This window comes from Genypterus blacodes, unplaced genomic scaffold (genome assembly GCF_046128005.1).
Source record: "Genypterus blacodes isolate CSIRO-AG114 ecotype Tasmania unplaced genomic scaffold, CSIRO-AGI_Gbla_v1 ptg000044l_1, whole genome shotgun sequence".
Classification (NCBI taxonomy): Eukaryota; Metazoa; Chordata; class Actinopteri; order Ophidiiformes; family Ophidiidae; genus Genypterus; species Genypterus blacodes.
This window is the reverse complement of record NW_027466857.1, coordinates 7,215,981-7,231,576: the sequence shown is the minus strand read 5'-3', so window position 1 is coordinate 7,231,576 and position 15,596 is coordinate 7,215,981. Positions and strand designations below refer to the sequence as shown.

The following is a 15,596-nucleotide window of genomic DNA, read 5'->3' as shown; positions in this document are numbered from 1 at the left end:
ATTCATTTGAATCTCAGTGGTTCTGACAGGAGAGCGTGCTGACATCACTTGCATAACACAGCTACTTGTTAAAAGGTGCTAATTAAAACATTTCCCGAGTGAAAAAAAAACACGTTTGATTGCATTCCAACCTCTTATTCGTCTGAGAAAAGTAATTTACCAAATCATTTGCAAGAAAAACAAAATTGCACATAGGACAAAAAGGAGAAAATGATCCTTAATTGGGTTTGTCATCTCTTTGGGTGATGCTAGCATTGTTTTTGACAAAGCTTTGATCCGTAAAAAGCTATTAATCAACAAATTGCCCTCTGAAGTGATTTTTTTTTTCTTAACACCAAAAGAAAGGATTCACCCCCACTGTGCTCGTTTCACAAGAGAGACGCTCTGCGAGGGTGTGGGCATGAAAGCGTTTCTCATCAGCACAGCGGTGCTTTTGTGTTCCAACAGTCACATGCACCGTAATTCACAAAGAGGAAACAGGCTGCAATTACATGGTGATAGTATTTCATGGACGTTTGTGTGGCAGTGATGTACAGCGCGCTGACTCGGGCAATGAGAGGTTTCCAATTTCAGCGTCTTCCATTTCATTTAATCCATTCAGCTAATCTTTTCATAAACACACCAAGAGAGACGTATGTTGGAAAGGTAATTACTCTCTGCAAGGCAAAATGAACAGCGGGGCCTTAATGGATTCTCTTCTTCTAGACATGAATCGATCATAATTTCCATTGCCTGTGACAGCTACCTGATAGGGCCACTTGACAAATGAGAGAACGAATCAATTCTGTATTCCAAATTCAAAAGGTAAATTGAGGCCTTTTTGAATATGACGAGGTTTGTGCCGTTTCTTTACTTGGAAAATCTGTCAGTCAGCCTGTACCCTAATGGTTAATATGGCTTTTAAGGTTTGAAGACATTGAAACATCAGAGGATTAGAAACGTACGCTTTTCCCATTTGGAAAGCTTTTACCATGACTCAGCTTTGTGCACAAATGCCTCACAGGCATAAAAGCTGGGGGGGTTTAACTCGGAAATTGAGGGTTGGAGGTAACAATTACGGGCAAATATGATGTTCCAGACATATTTTCAAGGACCATTCTTTATTCTAACAGCCTTGTATTTGCCAAATGTTTGACTGTTTGCCCGATACAAACAACGCTCCAATTCAAAGAAATATCCATTCCACAGGTGATATTAATGTATAAGGTTTCACTAAACCAGAATAGAACCAGATTATTTTGCTTTTTGTTCCTGCTGCAGACTGCTGCACACACTCACTCCTTCCCTCACGACTTCCTTCAAAGTTCTACGTCAAAATCATATGTCTGTGGTGTCTTTCATTCAATACGGAAACCTAAAATAGCCTTTGTTTTTAATATAACTGTCAGGAGATGTGCTCGTGGACACACACACACACACACACACGCACGCACACACACACACGCTACCTTCTGCATGCCTTGCAGAGCCTGCTGTAGGAAGCTGAGCTGTGCGTGGTCCTCCTCGCTCCGCATCGGTTGATTCTTCCCCTGTTCCTGTTTCAGGAGTTCCAGTTCGTTCCTGTAGGCGTCCAGCTGGCAGCGCAGGGAATCATTCTCCTCCTTTAAGGCTTCTGCTTGGGATACACCTACAGGGGACATGGTGTTTATTACAGCTTTCAACTCATTTGCACGTCCCGTCCCCCCCACCTGGGCCTTGCATCAACACCTGTCCTCCTCGATAATGTCTCGATAATGAGGTCATGTGTTAATAAAGGTATAAAGGCTCACGGAGCACACTGTGATCAGATCGCTGTCCCGCTTGTCTCGCGTTGTGACTGAATCTTTGTCACAAGTATCCAGGTGTAAGCACATTCATTCACGTGAACGTCACTCCACCTCCTCGTCACCACTCTGCTCGCTCCCATTCATAAGAAGCTAAGTGAACGGGGGATCTGTCACCGAAACGCCGCAGTGACAGCCGAGCACAGAGCGTATTAGTTATTTCATGAATGAATGAATGATGATCGTCCGCTGTGCAGGGTGGAAGGATGGACTTAAGGAGTGTGACTGGTGGTCTATTGAGATCTCGGTATCTGGAGGAAGTACGTATACGGACGGTAAGGTTGAACAGACACAGTACTTATGAGAAGTACTGAGGAAAGGTAGGCAATTTCCGGGCATGATAGTGAGAGAGTGGAGTCAGACTGACAGCTGTCTACTTGATTTATGTCTCCTGTAACCTAAACAGCATTAAGGGGCCCCATAGCTGCAACTCTGCATACACCCATTCCTACCCTACAAAGGTAAATTGATGTCACACAGTGGGTATCAGTCACTTATTTGCCACATCTGGAGATCCAACAGTCTTGTATGGCAGCACCGTGCACACTGGAGTGAAACCTGTAATAATCCCACGGTGCTGCTTTGACTGGACACCTCCTGGACATCTGACCTGACCTATTAAACAAACAGAGAAGACGGTGGGTGTTGCTGTATGAGACCTACTCAGCTGGAGAGCTATCCTGATTCATCAGCTCTGCTCTCCTGTGGGCCTTGAGGGAAAGCGCCTTGGGAAAGTGCAACACACCGACTGGACTGCGGAGATAACGCCTGTCGTGTGTGTGTGTGTGTGTGTGTGTGTGTGTGTGTGTGTGTGTGTGTGTGTGTGTGTGTGTGTGTGTGTGTGTGCATGAGCGCTTGTCTGCTTAGATTTTGTGTGGGTGTTCACGAGTGCTGCCTGCAGTCTATCATGAGAGACCATTGGCAGTACTAATGAACTCTTGCTGTATGTGTCTGTGTGTGCGTGTGTGTGTGTGTGGGTGTGCGTGTGCGTGTGCGCGTGTATTTTCCTCTCGGCAGAATGAAGGTTTTGGGGTGAGAGGGGTATTGATCACAAAGTCTCATCATCTTGGTGTGAGGGGTTGTCAACCGCTTGGTGAGATTCGGAGCAATTACCGTTGTGTTACATAACAGGCAGCGCTATCGACCAAAAAAAAACATTGCTGTGTGTGTGTCCATACACAGGAGCGCACACACGCCCGCTTTCGATTGTGGAACCGTGTGAGAGGACGAGTGGAATCAATTAACTTTTTTAAGTGGCTGCAGATGTAACGCAGGTGTTTGGGCTGACGTGTAAACACGGCCCTTTGCTGAAAGGTTACTGAGCAAAAGGAAGGCAGGTTAACACAAATACCAAGGAGTTTACACCTGTCACCTCAGCCAATACTGTAGCATCAAACTAAATGACAGATCTCTGACAGCGATGCTAATTAGAATATCTAAATAGCAGGGTTGCCATAGAGAAGAGGCTGCGCTAATGACTATATTTACATACATTTGCATGTTGATCAGAGAAGCTGTCATATCTGCAAATGCCAGAGATCGGAACGATTAAAAGGAAAGGGGAAAGAAACAAGCAGATTGGAACAACACAGAAAATCATATGACCCCACGTGCTGTGCAGAACGTTGCCCTGGCGACTGCTGATGAATGTTAAGGGATATTATAATGCTGGTATATAACAGTGGCATGGTTTGTTTTTCTCCTTTGTGTAGGAACGGGATATTGTCGCCCCTTAGAGCTCTGGCGGCTGTGCGCACACACACACACACACACACACACACACACAGGCACGTGGTCACATCCGCAAGGGAGCATCTAATTTGGCAGTTATGTTCAACATCAGCTCGGTAACCCCTGCGTGGTGTCGACATCTTGATGTACTTGGAGGGTGTTTTTTTATTCATGTGGCGTTGTCAGACGCTTGTCAGATGCCTGTGCATGATTACTGTCATCCCAGTCAAACGCCACTTATTTAACATTCTCTGTGTTCTACCTCGGGAGATCTGGATCAATCTCTGCGCTGTCATTTTGAAAGAGGTGTCGAACGCTCAACACGTCGTCCCTGCCGCGCATGCATATGCATACCTGAGTCCTCCGAGTCCTTGCAGTCGAGAGCGGGGGCGTCCTCCATGTCATCGTCCGACATTTCCATTTCTTCCTCCCTCCTGATGCCCATCAACTGCTCGTTATGCATGTTTCTGATCTCCTGTAAACACAATGTAAAGCGAGGCGGGTCAAAACAGCAAAGACTCTGGGGGTGATGCACCCTGCAGCAGGTGATGAACTACACAGCAGGTTCATCCCGAAGAAACACTAATGAATGTAGGACCTCCTTACTCCATAGTGTAGATGAAAAAAGATGGAGGGTGGTCTCTTTCTCTGTCACATGCAGTAGAGCCAGACATGACAGCACATTTAATGCAGCTACTGCGCAACGCAAGCCGCAGCCCCTGACAAAAACAACACAGCATCGCGGCGGCAGAAGGTTAGGCGTGACTGGTGTGTATCGATTCAGAACAACAAAGCATGAGATGAGTTTCAATACTTGTCTCGAATCTGAGCTAGGTTCACACCTCTCTCCTATTCTACGTGTCTACGTGTGAACATCTGGAAAGTCCAGCTGTGGCAGCGCAAAATGCCATCGCTCTGTTTCTTCTCACCAACGCCAACGCCAACGGAAACGATTACTGGGCTGCAGCAATCTGGACACCAGAACCAGTAGCAGCTTTTAAATGGTTAAGGGATTAAGGTCAAGTCTCTGAATTGGACTGGCTGGAAATTAAACCAAACCGTCCACGTCTTGAGTCTAAAGAAGCAAAATCCTTATGATAGATGACACGCTCCATGCTTACACTACACCATGACATCATGCCTTTCAGAATTTGTGTTTGTGTTGGGTTTTCTAATAGCATTCATGCTTTTGCTCCCTGATGGGAGTAGATGTTGTGGCCACAGTGGCGCTCTGTGTGTCTCCCTGCTCCACAGTGCCGCCCTGCAGCTAACGGAGCAGGAGAATTGGGAGCACAGCTAAATGTTCTGTAAAGAGACACAGACTGATACAGTTGACCGTCGGGGGGTAAAATGCTGCACTGTGGCAAGCGATCCAAACAGACGACCTACAGTGAGATGTGGGTTGGACCTGTGTGTTTAACAAGGGACATTTCTCATCTCAAAATCTATCATTTTCAAACACTTGTTCTCAAGTAAGTGTGTAAGTATCTCACTTAGAAACAAGCAAGTCCACAAACCACCACTGAATACAGACATACAGAAAGGGCTCTGTTGAAAACACCACAGACTGTGAAGAACTCTCAGGAGTAAAGAAACTTGCAACCATCTGGAAACCGACTTCATCAACCTGAGCACACGGCAGAGGTCAACCAGGTAGACAGCACACACACATCCCAGAGTGGAGCGAGCCCTGCGTATCCCCCTCACTCTTGCATACACCCCACCCACGTGCGCACTAAACACCGACACACACGAGCACACGCCGTCTCATTGAAGCCTGGGAGCTGCAGCTGGCCTGCTGGAGATTCACACTGAATGTACAACAACACGACCAAGAGTGAGACTGGCTGCCTTCGTGACGATCAACTGGCCCTTGGCAACTGCACTTACCTGCCTATGCAAACGCCACCGTGGCGTTTGAGATTTAAAATGGCCGCAAACGATTATACACAAAGGAGTATGATCAGTAAAATATCTTACAAGTATCCACTGTTGCAGTCAATCTGTTTGCACCCTCTGTCATCTTAAATGGCATGTACTGTATTTCTTTTAAAAATGGGATTCTAACTTTTACCAGGGTTGATGTTTTCCTTCTTTTTACCAGGGTTAAACTTTGACAATTTGTGTGTGGTCTTACCTAAAGTAGCTGCTGCTGAGATAATTCCCTAGTGTGCAAACGTTTTTTAAAACCTGGATAGATGGAGATGACTCAGATCTCTCACACACACACACACACACACACACACACACACACACACACACACACACACACACACACACACACACACACACACACACACACACACACACACACACACACACACACACACACACACACACACACACACACACACACACACACGGCTGGTATATCGAATAGCACTAAACTCTATTCTCATGGCTGTTGTAAAGTATAAAAAAGCCAGAAGAGATTTTTCTTTAATGGGATGAAGATGGATTATGTCAAAACGATAAGTTAGTGTTATTTAAATGAGCACCTTTGCAGTTTCGTGTGAATACTGTTGCAATGGAACATTTATGAAAATAGTAAGGTGGTATTACTAAAGTCACACATTGAGGCATTTACTCAAGCGTTCTCACATAAGCACGTACCAGCCGTCTTCCTACTTGCTCAAGTGGGTGTGAAAGAGGCCGCCACACAAGCTACCAACGCAGGCACACCATCCATTATTGTGATGCACATTGTTCCAGTGAGCACTTGGAATGACGAGTGTGTGTAAGACACGCACGACACTCGCGTTCTCCCACCAGCTGCCGTTCAAATGGAAACGTTTTGTGTTTGTTCATGTTGGTCTTTTCATGTTTCTCCGATGACGTGGACCGACACCTACCTTCAAAGAAGTTTTTCAAATAGTTTCAGAGGGTCGATGATTAATTACAGCATTAATTAGCTGTGTGTTTTTGGACTCATGATCAAAGAAACTTACCGATCAAATACGATCACATATGGTCCATTAGACCCATGACTGTGCCACACCCCACAACCCTCCATTATATACTGTACACACACACACACAATTATGCTAATTAATGCACCATTCAGGCGGACAGAAAAAGATGAGAAAACAGTGAATGGCAAAAAAAACACGCTTCAGTGTCTCAAACTATTGAACGCAACATTTTCAACTCAAACAACCCGGAGATTAGTTCTGTGTATCCGAATAAACACAACGAGTAATGAGGCAGGTCAATGTTGTACAGAGTTACCTGTGTCCTGGACACCTTTAGACATGGAACACTCACCCAGCAGCTTGTATCCCTTCATGGGGGAGGACAGTGATGAAGGGAGGGGAGGAGGAAGGGCCTGTGTGCATCTCTGGGCAGGCACTAATGCTGCAACCTAGCTTATTTAAAAAAAAAGTACTTACTGTACTGTGAAAAGAGTCTTCACTCCTGATCCTCAACCTAGTTTTAAAATGCCCTCTCTATGCCTTTTACAGTGTAGGCTCAAAATATTATATCAATAGAAAAATCAAGACCTCTGAGGAGGAACACAAATTAAATGGGGGTCAAATTATAGGACAAAATGGGATAAAGACTAATTTTCAATGAGAAAAGTGATCAAAGGAGTGAAATCAGAGAGTACCAACCTCTGCTTGTTTTCGCCAAATGTCCAGGTTCTTGCGCTGAGCTTTGGAGAAATGGTCCCATGCCTTTTGTTTGGAAGCAGCTTGGAATACAGAGACAATCTGCTCAACTGTGGTAGGACGCAGGGAAGGACCAGAGACCATCCAGAGACAGAGAGAGAGAAAGACAGGGCGGGTGGGAAGGAGCAGAGGAGTGAGAAAGTGGAGTCAACTAGGGATGTACTATATTTACCTGTGTGTGTGTGTGTGTGTGTGTGTGTGTGTGTGTGTGTGTATATAGAGTGTTTCTGTTGGTGTGTGATCAACTTACCAGCAGATGCTAATGCATCATCTCGAAAACCATTGGTCAAACAATTCCGACATTGATTTTGATAAATAAATACTTAGACTTGAAACGATAATCCAATTTTACAAAATGTAACGACTTTCAGTGAGGTCAGTTGCATCATTTGTTGGAGCATTGTTGGAGATAGTTGCAAATTTGCTTACCAGGTCCGTATGCCTTTGAATGGACCCTTATGGATGTTGATTCCCAAAAAGAACAGTTTCATGCTGGTGGTAACGGTGCTAAGGTATTTTTCCTTTGAAAATCTGGCACTTGCACATCTTCACCACATTCTCTCAGCTACATCACATGAGGTGACATAGTGCAGAGCAGCAAACTGATGTGTGAAACCACGGAGAAGTTGCGGTAGGATAGAGAGCCATGAAAAATAACTTTAAACATGTGACTTCTATAGCCTTTCAGTGCTTTTCAGTGCGTTCCCTGGATTGTTTTCTGTGCCCATTAGGGTCCATTGAATAGACAGATCTGGTAAGTGAACACAAAAAGCAGCAGAGCTATAACCGACAAAAGACAAACAAACAATGTCAATGACCTAGTTTGGTCATAATTTCTCGAAAAACGTGGAGTTGTGTGAAAGCAAAAAGGAAAAAGAAAAGTATCACTTTGATTTAGAACAGGGCCTTGTCCCCCATTAACACTGATACTCTGCTGCTATTGACTTCTGTAACCTTTATTTAATGAGGGAACATTAGCAAAACATGTTCACAAGTGGCAGTTGCCAAAAATAACCCATGCCTGCCACTGTTGACCACTGTGCTGCTGCACTACGGCACTGGCAGGTAATTCATCTCCGAAAAACAACCTGATGAAGGAACATTTCAGTTTTCCCAGTCCAGCTGTGGCTGCAAGACTGAGATTGATGGCCTCCGACCAAATCTCCCCTTTGCTTGTAACCTATGGATTTGCAATCCAATGGAAAAATCAATGTATCCTTGTCATCTAACCTCTACTTTACAATTCATCCATAAACAGGTGTAACCCCAAGAGACCAGCCAGCCACTGTAACGCACCCAACAGGAAGAGGCCTTTTGCTACTGACAACCAACATCGTGATCATTTGCAAGGAATGGAACACCTGGAGGGTGGGAAGGTCAAAGATCAAACAAGAAGACCTCAGTGGATTTAGCTCAGATGGGTCCTTGTTGCTTGCTGTGATCCTCGTTATCCACCATGCGATTCTGATGATGACATCACCAAGACCGATTGGCATCAAGTCTGGGGCATGCACCCGACATTATGCTTCTGTCCCCTTGACCTTTCCTTCACACATGTCAGGATGATGTGCGACTGAGTGACGGTGTAAAGAAATGGAGCCACCGCTTCGTGCAAACAGCATCAGGCAGCTTCACTAACGATGCATTTCTTCATCTTGCTCACTCAGAGGCTGAAGTGTCCCACAAATGCACAAATTGTGTGCTTTTGCCGGGATGCCCTGTTGGGTTAGCTTTTGCAGTGCTCTCATTAAGCTGCATTATTATCCTTGGGATGTTCCTCAATGGAATGCCAACAGGTAATATCACTTATTTCCCAGCTGATCCTACATGTACTAATTTGGCCTCAAATGACATAGTGTTAGATCCAATTATCTCCTTCCAGAGCCACTATGAATAATTTATCCCCAAAATCCGACCACAGTTCCTTGAATCTAATCTCATTAACTCCCGTGGTACATCTGTTATTAGGCAGATGGACCTGAAATGGGGCAGCATACCTTCTACTGTTTGGTATGTAAGTTAAATGGGTATAGTACAGTAGTTCATTGCTCCCTATCAGATGCTGCAACAACTGTTTGAGTCAGGAATTGATTATTAGATTACTTATAGATATTGATTACTATGTCACAGTCTGCAGATATGTGATATAAAAAGACTTTTTAACTTACAATCCAATCCATTTTCTACAACACATGGGATTTTAATTAGATCTGATCTCTTATTTGTTTCTAAGCCTAGCAGTTACAGAATGCTGAGTAAGGATTTTAGAGGTACAATGATTCCCCATCACTCTGGGATTGGGCATTCCCATTGATGGATCGTGTGTCTGTGCTCATCCAATAAATGTTCATAACTGGGGATGTTCCAAACCACAGCCCAGCCTTTCATTTTTCTGGAAACATCTATCTCGTGTGATGTGGGTAGTCACAGACTCCATGGGTGCTCAGTATATCCCTGAAGCCCTAATGTACACAGGTGGAGTCAATAAGTCCACCAACTAAGTGTGTATGTGTGTTTGCAGAGTGCTGAGAGAGAACAGTACAAGGATCAATAGCATCTTCCGAGAACCCTGTAATTTGATGGAGCAGATCGATGGTGAAGGCAGAGAAGAGAGGAAAGGACATGGACAGACTCTTAGGGCTGCAAGAGTTTATGGTGGTGAGAGTGTGTGTGTGTGCGCGCATTTTGCTGATATCTGACCTTCATTAATAGATCACGTCATGAACTCAAACTCTACAATTGAACAGGTGGACTCTAAAGAAAGATGATGAGGAAAGCAACAGAGACGGGTGGTCCAAACAATATTTGCTTGATAAAACAACCTTCAAGAGTCAAAGTCTCATTCTCTACCCTAATATTTCTATTTTACTTATTTGGAGAAGATTGTTTTCAAGTGAGACAAATAAAACCGCTGCACAAATCAATTCTTTGCGCTATCATCAGTAAAAGCGGCAATGCAAGATGGTTAAGGAGGGTTCCTGATTAAGTGTATGTTTGTGCTGTTATGCGGGGGATGACTAATACAAAGACAAGTCTCTCTCGCTGTCACACACACACACACACACACACACACACACACACACACACACAAACCTCTATAACCTTCTACACTTAGTTTCTTTTCTCATAAACAAAAAAGGGACTCTGTGTTCAGAATGTTTACCTTCTACTTAACATGCACATACTCCATGTTGGTGTGAGACCTGCAGACAAAGTGCTGCGGGCAGTAAAGACAAAGCAGCAAGGGCAGTCGATATTGCCTTTGGCCTTTCATCACTTTAAAAGGATCTAATAAGGCATTTATAGCTTTAGCCTCGACTGTCCAACATGAAACAAATGTGTTGGGCTTCTGACTATTTCCAAATGGAGGCCAACTTAATAACATTCTACTGCTTTCACTTCATCCATGTGTAGTATAGGCATTAAGGAGCAGGACACTGAATCACAAACGGTGCTGCAGACTGCTTTCGAGTACAACACTTACCTTTATGCTGGGCCCCCAACAACAAACTAACAAGCACGGGGACCTCCATGACCCTATTGAAGTTTAAATGCATCATATATAGTGTGTTTACTGCGATGGCATTTGCATTTTGTGAGAGTGCGTAGGGGGTTGTGAACAATATTGTACTTACTTTTGAATGTCAATCAGTGCTCCAGCCACAACTGTGTTGTCTGTGACCTGGTCTCATATTCCGCTGTAAATGGTTGTAAACTGTATTGCATTGTGTGTACAGTTCTACCATGAGAAACTTACACTGAACCAGTAACGGACGTATACAACACAAGAAGAAGCATGCCAAGTGTAATAAGTGGTGGTGAACTGAGTTAAGGCCAAATTTTACTTTCCGTGTCTACATAACATTAAGATTTCATCAGCTGGTTACATCAGTCGATGTCGGTGCAGATGTCCATGAACCACCCACGCGGTGTGGAGTCGCACGTGGAAAGCACCGACTGGATATGCATAAGACTGTGGGAGGGGTTGGAAATGTATGCAGGCAGACGTAGAAGTGGAAAAACGGTATAAGCAGCCATGCCGCCTGGCTGCGCCTCTGGCTTCATTAAACACTTGGGACATATTATGTTTTCTCCCCCATGCTCTGCTGGTCCTCCCTGCAGGGAGACTCGATGATGATGATGAAACTGTCTTTGCAGTGGGACAGGAGACCGGAGCACGGGACGCTCCCACAGTCAAAGCATTCAGGTTAGGTGAATTGGAAACTACATTTGCTGAGAGTGTGAACAGGTTTGTGTGTTTGTAAGAGATCGCCCTGTTTGCGATCAAATCCAAGATCGGCTTCAGCTTTCCATGACCCTACAGTGGATATCAGGGACTTTGTGGATCGCACCCACCCAGCAGACATTAAAATGTAGTGTACGCAGGGCACAGACGATTGCTGCTGACCATGCAATCGGTTCTGTCCGCTACTGCCCGTGTCTGCAACCGTTCTGAAGTATAATTTGGCCTTTACTCTCCCAGTGTAAGCAATGCTGAATTCATACAAACATGACTTTATACTGTGTATTCCCATCAACATCTATAGATGTGTAAGTGTGTATATATAGACTCACATTGGCCCAGTATTCCGGCTAAGGCGATCTTGAACTTGTCTTTTGCCTCCTCCACCTCCTTCTCGTGCTGAGATTTCTCACTCATTAGTCGGCGGATGTGGCTGTTAGAGGACTGGATCATGGAGTAGAAGTTGTTGGCGTTCCTGCGGTTGACTTCACCTCGTTCCAACCAGGTGAAGAGGACGCGCACTGCTTCAGCGAACTTGCCGTCATCTGTGCAACGGGAAGAGATGAGGTGGAGAATTCAAGTGTCAGGCTCTTCACAGGAGAGTAGTTAAATAAAGCATTGTGTCAAAAGTCCTAAAACACTTGGTGGTGTTGAAAGCAACAGCTGATGAGCTAAATATACGAAAAGTGAATATAAATTAGCCATAATTCATGATAGGGAAATGTAACCAAAAGAGCTTAGTGTAGTATCAATTGGAACAAATTGAAAAAAGGATAGCAACAAGTGTATTTTTCTGTGATGGGGAGGAAAGTACAGAAGTCAGGGTCAATTTAACCAAGGTCATACTGGGAAAAAAAAAGAATAAATCCTCAGCAAAGTGAAGAGAACAAGGACAAGGGAACAAAGAGACAATTGTAGTGGCAGATGAAAAGGAAAAGATGAAACATGGAGAAAACTGTCATATGTACTTGGTAACAAAGAGCGGTTTCACAAACCTCAATGACACCTGAGGGACAGAGGAGGAGAGGCATTTATAGGAAAAGGTAACCGGTTCTAGATAGACCTCATTTTGTCTTCTGGGTGGAAAATCTAGGATAGATTAAACCTAAATCCGTAACATATAGCCTCAAACCTGATGCTCAGTAGGATTGATCAAAATCTGTGCGAGAACCCACAAACAAAACCAACATACAGTGGCTAATATCACAATTTTTGGCTCTCTGGTGTGAACGGTTTGACCACAGCTGCACACCAAACATCGATAGATTGTGTTCACATTGATCAGGAATGGCGGACGACGGGCATGAACAGCTTGCTGTGAAGTAGATAAACACTTGCATGGTCTTTATATGCCACCTCGTCTCCCAGCTGGTAATAGGTCTTTCCCACCTGATTTTGCATAACGCCCGTTCTCAGGGTTCCACCCAAACTACAGGGTGTCGACTCGGATCGGCTCATTAACGCTGAACCAGTTTAATATAAGCCATTTCTGAGTGAGTTCAGAACGAGTAAGGGCAGAACGGAAAAAGACACAAACAGATGGCGGGAGGAAAGTCGGGCATTTTGCTGTCACGTAAGTATGATTTAGACCTGGATGTGTCACTGCTCATTAGTGAAACAAGTTTATTCACAAACAGGACGGCATTGAGAAAATGGGAAATGACAACAGAGAAGAAAAAAAGCACAGTGAAGAAGAGAGCGGGGAAGATCAGAAAGCACAAGGCTTTTAAAAATAAATTCCCTCAACCTTATATCATAGATCTAAATGGTCAGTTCAGCTGCTCCAATCATTGACAAACCCTGCAATCCCTGGCATGGCCCTACTTTACTACTTACATGAGGAATATTGATAGGGTCCCTGCTGTTGTGCATCATATTGTATTTTAAATGCATTGTGTCATAGTACATGTACGATCGACATCAACCAACCTTTGATCTTGTCTCCCAGCTGGCTACACTCGTGCTCTGAGTAGTGGACTATGGGGGGAGGGGAGGGCGGCCTGAGGCGATCCTCTTCAATCTTGCGCCGGTGCCTCTCTTCTCTGGCGAACATGCGCTGTCGACACTCCCACTCGTAGAGGTCGTCTCTGGCCTGTGCGTAGTCCACGTGGAGGCGACCCGTGTCTTTTTTGTCGGTGCTGGAGCCCAAACGGACACGGTACCCTGAGGAGGCAATTGTGGTGGAATATAAAAAAGAAATGAGATGGACGAACAGAAGGGGCGAGTCAAGTCAAGTCAAAATCATTTATGCGGCGCATTTATAAAAGGACGGTTCAGCATTTTCATCTTCATACATAAGGTTTTAGGAGTGGAAAACGTACATTTGAAGTGGAATACATACATAAAATGATCCGTCAAGACACAGTTTGATGTGCCTTTTTCACAGTGTGCTGATGAGGAAAATGTCCCCAACATTTTTATCATTTTGTCTTTTTAGGAGAGAGAGAGAGAGAGAGAGAGAGAGAGAGAAGGTGATGAGTGTTAAACCCCACTCTCCTGATTCAGACTCTGGAGGACGTCACAGTCCACTATGACCATGCCACCAGGATGCCTCAGCGAGTGCAATCCACTTCACATGTCCCACTCAAACCTATGAGTGCTACACTATTCTCAAACTGTGCTCATTTCTCTGCGTATTATCATGATGCAAACATAAACATGTTTCTAGTGGGCTGTAGTGGCAGTAAAGGATGGAAACGGGAGCCTGAAAAACTACACAATAGAAAGCAGCTTGTTGTTTGCCCAATAATGAGTCCCTCTTCAGCATCAAACACCTCCCCTACTATAAACTTTCTTTAAACCGCTGGACAGGTAATAAAACAAGCTACTTAATAAACCATTTGTTTTGGTCTACCTGTTTTCACCTTTATTTACCGATGGTGTCGCCTCCCTTGCCAACTGGATCCTCTATCTAAGTCGTATACGTATTTGAGTACCAAAGGCACGTTTCCTTTTGTCAACACATGAGTACCATTACTGCTGTTATGGATGACTGCAATATCCCCTGTTTTATCATCACTACTTCCCTCTCATCCCCACTTTACATCCTCTGCTTAATTTGCAGTAATGGCTGTTTCTGGATTTGAAGTGGAATCACGCCCGTTATGTGATTTGATTGGTCCAAACGATCAGAGGGAGTATGGGGATCAGGGCAGTATAATGATGCACAGAGAAGACGCGGATAGGTCGATCTCGGTGTGGTGATGCTGATGGAGTCTGCGTTGCTGTCGGGCACTATAAAAGCACAGGAAGTGTATCTGTGTGTGGGTTATTATTTATGGAAGAACAACAAAGCCCCGTCATCTGGCTAATATCATATATGGCATACTGCTCCTATCTCAGTCTCAGTGCAACAAAGGGGGCAGAGGAAGTCAGAGAATCTCTCTTTCAAAGACACAGACACACAGACACACACACACACACACTTTTCAAAAGTCAGAATGTATGACTAGCAGTGTGCAGCGAGATTTAACACAGTTGGGCTCTATGAACTGCTGAGAAAATGGAGATAAATAAGAATCCATAAAATGGTGTCACGTGGCATGTAGAGATGTTTTCTCCACTTCATAACGGTATATTTCACTGTTTGTCAGAGGCACTAGAACGCAATATCTGAGTGGCAGATTCACTGATAGCATTCTAATCAACTACAAGGACCCCTAACAATGCCCAATGAATGCCCTTACAAAATGCGAGACAGTGGTTTTAGTGTTAAAGCAGCTTACCAGACAGAAAGAGAGCCTTGTCCACAGTGAACTCCTCAGCAAATCTGATATGGCAGAAGTTCTTCTTGCTCTTGCGGATGGCAACGATTTCCCCACACTGGCCAAAAACCTCCACGATGAGCTGCTCAGTGGCATTCTCTGGCAGACCCCCAACAAACACCGTCTTGCACCCAGGGGGGCGGTCTCTCGTGGCAGGAGGAGGGAGGTCTGTTAAAAGTAGCCCGACAAAGACTGGGATTTATAGTTGGTCGACAATTGTGAATAAATAATCAAACTTGTTTTGGTTCATCTGCTCCAAAAGATTGCAGTTTTGATGAAAAATAAATGGTGCTTTTTCCGAAAAGATGGATGTTATGTAAGGCAATTATGGCTTAACACACAGAATTCACAGTGTTAACTGGTGTGT

The 15,596-nt window shown here is 44.4% G+C and overlaps 1 protein-coding gene across 4 annotated transcripts in view; it reads right to left on the bottom strand.

Annotated features, from left to right (window-relative positions):
* Nucleotides 1–15,596, bottom strand: part of LOC142999399 (ecto-NOX disulfide-thiol exchanger 2-like) — a 131,415-nt gene that overhangs the window by 9,865 nt on the left and 105,954 nt on the right. For all 4 annotated transcript variants that reach the window (XM_076148938.1, XM_076148937.1, XM_076148939.1 and 1 more), the window contains 6 exons: nucleotides 15,191–15,397; nucleotides 13,395–13,628; nucleotides 11,798–12,010; nucleotides 7,166–7,272; nucleotides 3,909–4,029; nucleotides 1,449–1,627 (listed from right to left, as the gene is read on the bottom strand). In XM_076148938.1, the coding sequence (XP_076005053.1) occupies nucleotides 1,449–1,627; nucleotides 3,909–4,029; nucleotides 7,166–7,272; nucleotides 11,798–12,010; nucleotides 13,395–13,628; nucleotides 15,191–15,397 (1,061 nt within the window). The remainder of the gene's footprint in view (nucleotides 1–1,448; nucleotides 1,628–3,908; nucleotides 4,030–7,165; nucleotides 7,273–11,797; nucleotides 12,011–13,394; nucleotides 13,629–15,190; nucleotides 15,398–15,596) is intronic.